General features: G+C 41.6%; 1 protein-coding gene across 1 annotated transcript; it reads right to left on the minus strand.

The window, feature by feature from the left end:
- Window positions 1–1,472: 1,472 nt before the first annotated feature.
- On the minus strand, window positions 1,473–8,791 carry LOC101526722 (interferon-induced protein with tetratricopeptide repeats 1-like). Its single transcript, XM_012926455.2, has 2 exons — window positions 8,652–8,791; window positions 1,473–2,835 (listed from the first exon to the last, which is right to left on the minus strand). The coding sequence occupies exons 1-2, from the start codon at window positions 8,654–8,656 to the stop codon at window positions 1,473–1,475; spliced, it is 1,368 nt and encodes a 455-aa protein (XP_012781909.2). The 5' UTR covers window positions 8,657–8,791.
- Between the last annotated feature and the right edge of the window lie 335 nt (window positions 8,792–9,126).

Below are 9,126 nucleotides of genomic sequence, written 5' to 3' on the forward strand. Positions count from 1 at the left end.
TCCCATATGTGAAGGCAGGTTCCATGGTCACACCTAGCTCAACCCATCACCCCAGCTTGTGAGCTAACCTGCGGGACTTGTATTTCCACAGAGCATGGCCCACACTTCCGCCACAGAATCTAGACCAGGTTTTCTCATGTGCTGGTAGGTGTCTTGACCCTACCAAGTGTGACCTGTTCACTGTTCCACCACTGCCAGACAGACCCCCATCCATAGCTTTCATGTGGGTCTGGGCTGACTGGGGCCTCCCCCTCTCACAGCTTTATAGACTTCATGAAGTTTAGGGGAAATGTCTGCCTTCTTATCCTAGGTTTTTGCCATCTATCACTATAAATCATTTGGTGACAAATTCAATGAATTAGACATCTTGGTGTACATAATCCAGGAATTTTATTTGTCAGCTTTTGGCCTCTTGCTTCTACTAAATAAAATGCTCAAATTGTTTCTGATTCACACACATACTTTATTTTGATATTTTCTATTTTCATTTGAAAAAGAGGCAGCCAATCTTCCCTGGTTTACTTCTACTGGTTTACTCCCAAAATATCATATGGTTGTGAGATCCATCTTGGGTATAGGAGACATAATCCAGGTCTCCCAGGTGGGTGACATGAATCCAACTACTGCAGTCATCATTGCTGCCTCCCAGGATCATCGTGATCAGAAACTAGAATCAAAAGATGCGCCTGGGACTCAGACGTGTGCCCTTCAAGGTGTAAACGTGAGTGTCTTAACTGACATTTGAAACACTGGATCAAACTCTGACCTTCATTTCACTCTGTTTTGGAATGCAAGCATTTGATCAGTTTAAGTACTTTTTTTTTTTTTTTTTCAAAAAAAAATTGCATCCTGACTGTGAATGGCATGTTTCTAAACCATCAAGCAGGAGATAATGGCTGCATCTTAATCTAAAATCAAATGCAATGGGAAAATGCATGATATATGATCATCTAGAGGCTACACCCTACAACCGTCTTACTCTCAGGATTTAGTCTCAACGCCTGCTCATAGCACTCTAGGGCTTCACTGAGTCTGTTAAGACCGAGGCCAAATTCCTCGTCCTGGCCTCCTGGCCTTCTGAACGGGACGTGAGGTCGCTCGGTGAAGCAGCACACACCAGCCGAAGGATGCAACAGCAAAAGGTTTATTTCATTTGCGAATGGGCAGCAACACCCCAGTACTCCTGGTAGCTGCTACCACGAACAACATTTCTCCAGGGTTTTTATTGTCCCAAAACCACATACCATAAACTTACACAAACAACTTGACCTTTTTCTGCTATTGGCTAGTTTTACTCTAACGGCCTATTTCAAAACTACAACTAATAATTTCCTCATTCTTATACTACTTACTTCATTTCTGGGAAACAGAAACTTATATCTAACATGGCGGCTATTCTTAAAATGGTTGCACTTATGTTAAGCCTTATTCTATTAGCAAGCAGAATACTGCATAAACACTTATAAAAAACTTTAAGCCTCTTCAAGTTCTCCTTTCAGCTTGTGGACCAACCCAAGGAGACTCAAGCCTTCTGGATCTGATTCATTCCTCTTTAGTTTCTTCAAAGCCAATTGTTTCACAGCGTTGATACTTTTATCCTTGCTAAAAGATTCACATTCTATTTTTATTGCTTTTAAATAATGGCTAATTGCTTCTACTTCAGATTTCTTTTGAAATTGTAGAAACTGAGCATAGTAGAAATGTATACTTTGCAAAGTGTATTCTTGGCTTGGTGTTATGCCTAGCACTTTTTGGAAAATGTCTTCTGCTTTATCATGATCTCCTACATGTATGTATGTGCGTGCCAGGTCTATATAGGCCATTTCAAATGTGGGCTTTAGTTTCACAGCATACTCAAAATGAAATATGGCTAATCGAATCAGTCTGTCCTCATCTCTTCTACTCTGCTCCCGAGGCTGCCAGTTGGTAGAATTCTTTATTTGCATCATTTGTTTCCTGTAGCAAAGTCCCATCTGGTGATGAAGAAAGGCAGACTTGGGTGTTGCCTTCAAGGCCTTTTTTAAATATGTCAGAGCTTCATCTATACGGCCCTGTCTGCGGTAAAACTTGGCTGCGTGTCGGAACACATAGGTCTGTGAGGACCCATGGCTCAGAGCTTCCTCAAGGTACTTTTCTCCTTCTGCTTCCTCTCCCACATCCTGCAGCTTCAGAGCAAGGAGAGCTTTCAGGTACCCATCTTGTGGGTTGAGGCTGATGGCCTTTCTGAGGGGAGCAAGGGAGAAGCCATCACAGATATCGCATCTGGCTGAGTAATCCAGGCGGTAGGTGACAATTGCATAGCCGGTGTTGAATTCCGGGTTTTCAGGGTCCGCTTCCAGAGCCTTTTCAAAGCAGGCCTTGGCCTGCTCATAGTGCTTTCCTCCACACTTCAGCAAGGCCCATCCTTCCACACAGTCCATCTCAGGACACTCCACTCTATAGCAGGAAGAATCTTCAAACCTCTTGCAAATCTCCTGCACCTTGTCCAGGTACTTCTGTGTGTCTTCCCATCTGCCCATGTGGTAATACACCCAGGCATAGTTGCCCCAGGTCACCAGACTTCTCACATCTGGTTCATCAGCTTGGTCTCTCTGACACAAATTTTCACCTTCTTTCAGGCACTCCAGGGCATCCTCATTCTTGCCTTGTAGGTGTTTCACATAGGCCAATAAGTTGTGAATTCCCGCATTGTAGCTGGTCTCTAGAAATTGTATTTCTTCTGAGATCCTCTCTTCTAAGTCAGACACCTCGGAGTCTTCAATTAACAGCTGCCATGTGAAGTGACATCTCAGTTGCCCCAGCTTTTCCTTGACCTGATGCTCATCTGCACACTTACTATTAAGACAAGATAGAAGTTATTTATTAGATGAGGAAATACAGAAGTAAAAAATGAGATAAGTCCATGATAATGTCTTAAAAATCTTCCACTTAGGTTTCTTTTAGAGTGATTTGGGAATTTTTTTGTATGATACTTTTCATTATAATATTTATTACAAAGGGGAGGGGGCTAAGACCATGTGAACTTCCAATTATGATGGAATGGGTCAGGATGAGTGTGAAAGTGGGTTAAATCAATGTTCCAGTTTCTCCTCTTTCCTGGGCAGGAGGGTGGGGAGATTGCAGGGTTTTGTGGAGGGAGGTGCTCCACTTCTTGCTGTCAGTCTGTATCAGCTCATGGGGACTGAGGCTGTCATTTGATGTTGCCTTAGGGAGCCTGATGAGGAGAAAAATGTTTTGAGAATGTTTACTTGTGTTATCTTGCTTGTTCTGAGAAGTTCTCAGCTTTTTTGCACCACAGGTGAGATATTCTAAGGCCCCTTAGCTGTCCACAGACACAGGTGGAAAAACCTGGTCTGGGGTGTTGTTCAATCTGTCCTTCTTCACAGCTTTTGCGGAGGTACTCAAGATCCCCTGTTGGTTTAGATGAACTGGCTGTCTTGTTATTTGTGTGCCTCTGGGTATGTTTTCTATTTTGTATAGTCCCTGTATGTTTTAAATTTAATTTTTATTTTGCATAGCCTCAGGGATTTCCTCTTCCGTCCTCCTCACCAACCTTCCCCTCACTGTATTCTGCTATGTTATTGAAAGAGTATAGTCTTTTAAAACAGTCACAAGTCCATCATTCTGCTGTTGAAGTGCATCATCATATTGTAGAGTACTTGTCTTTTTTTTGTCTGATTATTCTCTCATAATTTGGTTTAATGGTTATGACAGCACTTACATTGCAAGGACTTGTAAATACATTTCCCATTGGATGGAAATTAATGTATTACAACTTAATAGAGAGTACAGTCAACTTGATTGATGATTCAACTTTGATCTTTGAATTTGCTGAACAGGAAGAGACCAAGGTTATTTGTAATTGACTGTTCCTCCTGACTCGATTCTGCTCTTTTGAAGTTTCTGGCTTAAATGCAAGTAGAGTCATCAGCAGTCTTTCTGGACGTTTCCCATTAGTTTTTTGTTTGTTAATCTTCTAATCTAATTTGGTAGTTTGATTAAAGGTTAATGCAGTCATCATGACTGAAGCCTGGTGAGGATTTTTGTTCTCTTGGATAGAAATGTGGGTTTGGGATTCTTTGACAAATAGGACGATAGATAAAATGGATGAGCTCCCAAGAAGACTTTTGGTCTAGCTGGCTTCTGCAGTGACTGACCCAGTCTTTGGAGTGTTGTAGGGTTTTTGAACCCCGAATACTGCAGCAACCTCAAATTCTTGTCTCGCAGGAAAGAAGAATTTTCATGCGGACACAGTTTAGTTTTAAAGTAAGATTTATTAGAAAAAGTTGAGAAAGTAGACTCCCATCCTAGTGATGGGAGGGGGCCTCGAGATCCTCTGCCATAGTGGCAGGAGGAAAAGCAGGAGAGAAAAACCCTAGTCCCCTGCCATAGTGGCAGGAGGAAAAGCTAAGAGAGAAAAACCCTAGTCCCCTGCCATAGTAGCAGGAGGAAAAGCTAAGAGAGAAAAACCCTAGTCCCCTGCCATAGAGGCAGGAGGAAAAGCTAAGAGAGAAAAACCCGTATTAATGGTGGGGAAAGTATCTTTTAAAGACTCCCCTCAACGATGTTTCTCCATAAACAAAGAAAATTCCTGGTTTCCATGGTACCTGGCCTTGGGACAAAAGGCCAGAAAGGTGTCACTGGCCAACTTCCTTGGTCCCTTTCTAATGATAAAGAGGCCAGTCTGAAGCCCTCCCCCTTGGCAATGGCTGAAGACAGAATTGGGCAGAAGCTTCAGGTGGGGAATAGATATGTTAATGTCACCCTTGTCTCCTGGGAAGCATTCCTGATAAGTTAAGATACGTACTTGTCTGGTGAATCCAAGACATGGTGGGGAAATTCCCTTTTATATTTGGGAAGAAAAAATGACTTGGGGACCCAGAATACCCCAACTGCCTACTACCCAATCTAACTCCTCTCACAGGAGGACATTGGCTGTAACTGTTGAATAATTATTTGGGCCAGACTTTTAAGTGTCTATTTCCTGTTGTAGATGATCACACACCCCTATTTAGGAACTTAGGTTTCCTAAAATGCCCTTTCCATATGTAATTATGAAGGAGTAGATACTTGTCTTTTTAAGATATGTCCTGTGCAGGTTGTTATGTTGTCTGCATTTTCTGCTCCCAGTGCCTTCTGTCAAACAACTTATCTTGGCCTCAGGATACTTTTTGTAAAAGAGGATAACAATAAAACTTCTCATACCTGGTTTGGGAAGTTTAACAAGCCTGTATAACTGAAGATTTATTACAATCTGTATGGTAGGGTCATATTTGGCTATTGCTGTAATTAAGACAGAGATTAGTTGGTAATGTAAGATCTTATGAAGCATTTATGAAGCATTATAGATTTTAACATTTTAGTCTCTATGTAATGGAACAAATTCAGAGGAACAAAAATTGATACTATTTACCAAGGTGATTTTTCACTATTCATTTGAAATAACTGTAGATTCACAGAAAAAGACAAAGTTAGGGCAGAGAGCCAGTGTCTCCCTCACTCAGGTTCTCCCAGTGATTTATACAATTATCATGCAGTATCTACATAGGAAGTTGTCATTAGTACAACAGTGTGTGTGTGTGTGTGTGTCTGCGCGCGCGCGCGGGGAACTGTGACTCTTTATCATGTAATTAAATCTTGGAACCACCACCTCAATTAATATGCAAGACTCTTCCATCCCTGCAACAATTCCTTTATGATAAACTTGTATGTGTAACTTGTTCAGTGTGTAGCTTCTTGACCTATAGTACCATATATCCTTGGCCTTTTGGAACTGTTATTTTTATCTCTTTAATATTTAATTCAAGAATGTGTTACAAATGGAGAAGGTCATTTAGTATGCAAATAGCAATCAGGTTAATATACTAAGTTTAAAATGAAAGTGGGAGATCATGATGCTGAATGCAGCAAAAGGATTTGGATCAATAGCATACTTTTATGATAAAAGCACTTAAGACAAGTCATAGAAAGAAACTGCCCCAACACAATAAAGACCACATGCAAGAGATGCACAGTTAGCATCCTAAGTGCTAGAAGATGAAATATCCTCCAAGAAAGCAGGCAAGGGTGTCCATTTCCACCGCTTCTGTTCACTATTGTTTGTGTATACAGAAAATATTGATAATTTCACAGAAAACTGTTAGAGCTAATACCCAAGTAGAGCAAAGTTACAGGATAAAAACTCAACAGGCAGAAAAGTAATTGTGTTTCTATACACTAACTATGAACATCTAAAAAGAAAATTAGGAAAACACAAATGTGATATAATACAATTAGAATGAATGAAATGCTTAGGAACAAACGTAACCAAAGAGTCAAAGATGTGTATGCTTAAACAACAAAGCCTTGCTGAAAGAATGTAAAGGTGACACAAACAAATGGAAAGCCACCCTATGGCATGGATTAGAAGACCTAATATTGTAGAGATGTCAGTACTACTCAAACCAATCTACAGATGTAATACATTCTCTGTCAAATCATAACAATGTTTTCAGAATTAGGAATTTCATCCTAATTGATACCTGGGTTCTCAAAGCATCTGAATTAGCCATTACAGTCTTGAGCAAAAATTATATATGGACAACTCCCACTTCATATTTCAAAGTGTGCACACGCGCGCGTGCGCGTGCACACACACACACACACACACAGCTACAGGAACCCAAACATTTCCTTCTTTGGTATACAGACAGATGCAGTGGAAGAGACAGCCCTGGGATGATGTCTTGAGCAAGGGTTGTATCAGTTCAGGCTGCAATAACAGCATACACAGACTAGATGGCTTAACAGATGTGTTTTCCTAAAGTTCTGTAGGCTAGAATTTCAAGATCAAGGTGCAAGACAATGTCGTGCCTGGAGAGGACTCTTCTGCCTTGAGGATGGCTGCCTTGCAATGGAGTAGCTGTGACCTTGATGTTTTCATCATACTGATGTAACACCAAAGTGGGGCCTGTCTGCCTTGGCACATAAGGAGAAAACACACTGGTGTGTCTTCTTTTTTAGGGATCCCAGCCTTACCAGATTAAGGCCTTGTACTTACGACTCCATCTTGACTTTGCTTTAGACACCATCACCAAATACCCAAGAGAAATTAAAGATTGAATATATAGATTTGTATGTGTGGCACTGTATATGCAGATCATACTTACAGTAAAATAGTTTTTGAGAAATGTGATAAGGCTATTTGGGGAAATGTTTATCAACAACTGGTATGAGAAACCTGAATAACCAGACACTAGAAGAAAGCTTGTTATTTATTCCATATATAGATAATACCCTCAAATGGCTAACAATCTAAATGTAAGACCTAAATTAGAAATTGTAAGGTTGGGCTGGGCAGCGTGGCCTGGTGGCTAAGGTTCTCGCCTTGATCCCATATGGCCGCTGGTTCTAACCCCGGCAGCTCCACTTTCTCTCTGTCTCTCCTCCTCTCAGTATATCTGACTTTGTAATAAAAATAAAATAAATCTTTAAAAAAAAAAAAAGAAATTGTAAGGTTATAGCAACAGAAACCTCCAGACAATACTGCATATGAGTAAGAGAATGGTTTATTGGAGGGTGACACAGCTAGGCTCTATCAAAGAGGAGGGCAATGCCAGGCACGACCAAGGACCTTGTTTTTATAGGAATTAACAGAGCAGAGTGTAAGCTCTCAGGCTGGAACAGCCAGCATCCAGGAGTGTGTGAAGTGGCTGATAAGGTGGGGCTGGGTGTAGAGCTGTATTAGCCTGCTATGGGGTTGCCCTTTGGCTGTTTTCCAGAATGCAGAAGATGATTTTGCTTCATGGAGCAGCTCTGTAAAGTGAAAACATGGTGCTGACCATTCACTAAACTACCAGCTGACCTTACACAAACTAGCAATCTGAGTTTTTATGTTCATTGTTCAGCTCAGGCCATACAGAAACTCCCGTACAAAGCCCTTTAGGCAAACAGGAAGCTCCTGCTTCCATGCAGGTGTCTCCAGCCAAGGCTGGTGGTAAGCAAGTTCTAGCTGATTTGGGGCAGCTTGAGTTGCCTGGGGAAAATTGTCTGCTAACCTAAAATGTATTCAGTCTCATACAGGAGCCCAGCTAGGCAGAAAAAGCAGAAGCCTGCAGAGAAATGCCTTGAGCTTCTGCTGTCACATCCCCACAATATTTTCCCCAAGGTAACTCAGAGGTCATGCAGCACCATGAATCTTGCATGTGCAGCCAGCAGAATATGATGTCTAATAAACAGACTGCCCAGCCCTCCACACATCAGACAAAGTACATTTCATAGAAAAGAATCTCTGAGATTGGGGTCAATTTCTTCCTCCCTGCAAAGCAACTCTTCCCAGGTTCCCTCCCCACTTTGGTGTTACAGTATGAGGAAAAGATCAAGGTCATAGCTACTCAAAATGTCTGCAAAAAAGAATCCTGCCAGTATGTTTGGGTGAATGTATCTCTTCACAATCATGACACACAAACACTCCAACATCAGGTCCCTAAACATATACAGGTCCAGAAAGATACACTATCCTCACATCCATACAGATATTAGGTCCATAAACATACACAAGTAGTCATTCACAAACTTGACTTCACTGAGACCCTCCAATCCTGTTGCAATAGTACTGACAACATTTTCTCAAAATCTACAGATCACCTTTAGAGAAGCTGAGAGCTCCTTACCTCATGGTGGCTGTGAAGGGAGCAGAGCTGCTGCAGGTGTCCTAGTGCTGGACCAGGTCCTTGGTGATGTGGCCAGTCTGCTTGTGGATTTCCAGAGAAGCTGAATACCCCAGACAGGTCAATGAAGGATGGCAATGGGCAGCAAATGTTGCAACGTGTGGGTGTGTCCTTATAAATGGTAGTGAGAAACTGAAAGTGACAAATGAAACTGAAAGTGACAAATGAAACTGAAACTACCAGTTTCCTTGCTCTTGGAAGAAGAAACTTAAGCAAAGTGCTTTGTTGTCTCTCTTGATAACTGCCTGCCTCAGAAATGATGGTTGTGGCTTTGTGTGATAGCCATAGCTGTGCCAAGTCCTGTGGCGACCTGCTAACCTGGATTGACCCTGCCCAACCTGCGCATGTAGCTTTAAATGTTCATAATTAGTTGTCAGGAATAGGCCTATGAGAGATTAGTCTCCTGGTCAGAGATTTG

This window comes from Ochotona princeps, chromosome 13 (genome assembly GCF_030435755.1).
Source record: "Ochotona princeps isolate mOchPri1 chromosome 13, mOchPri1.hap1, whole genome shotgun sequence".
NCBI classification, from domain to species: domain Eukaryota; kingdom Metazoa; phylum Chordata; class Mammalia; order Lagomorpha; family Ochotonidae; genus Ochotona; species Ochotona princeps.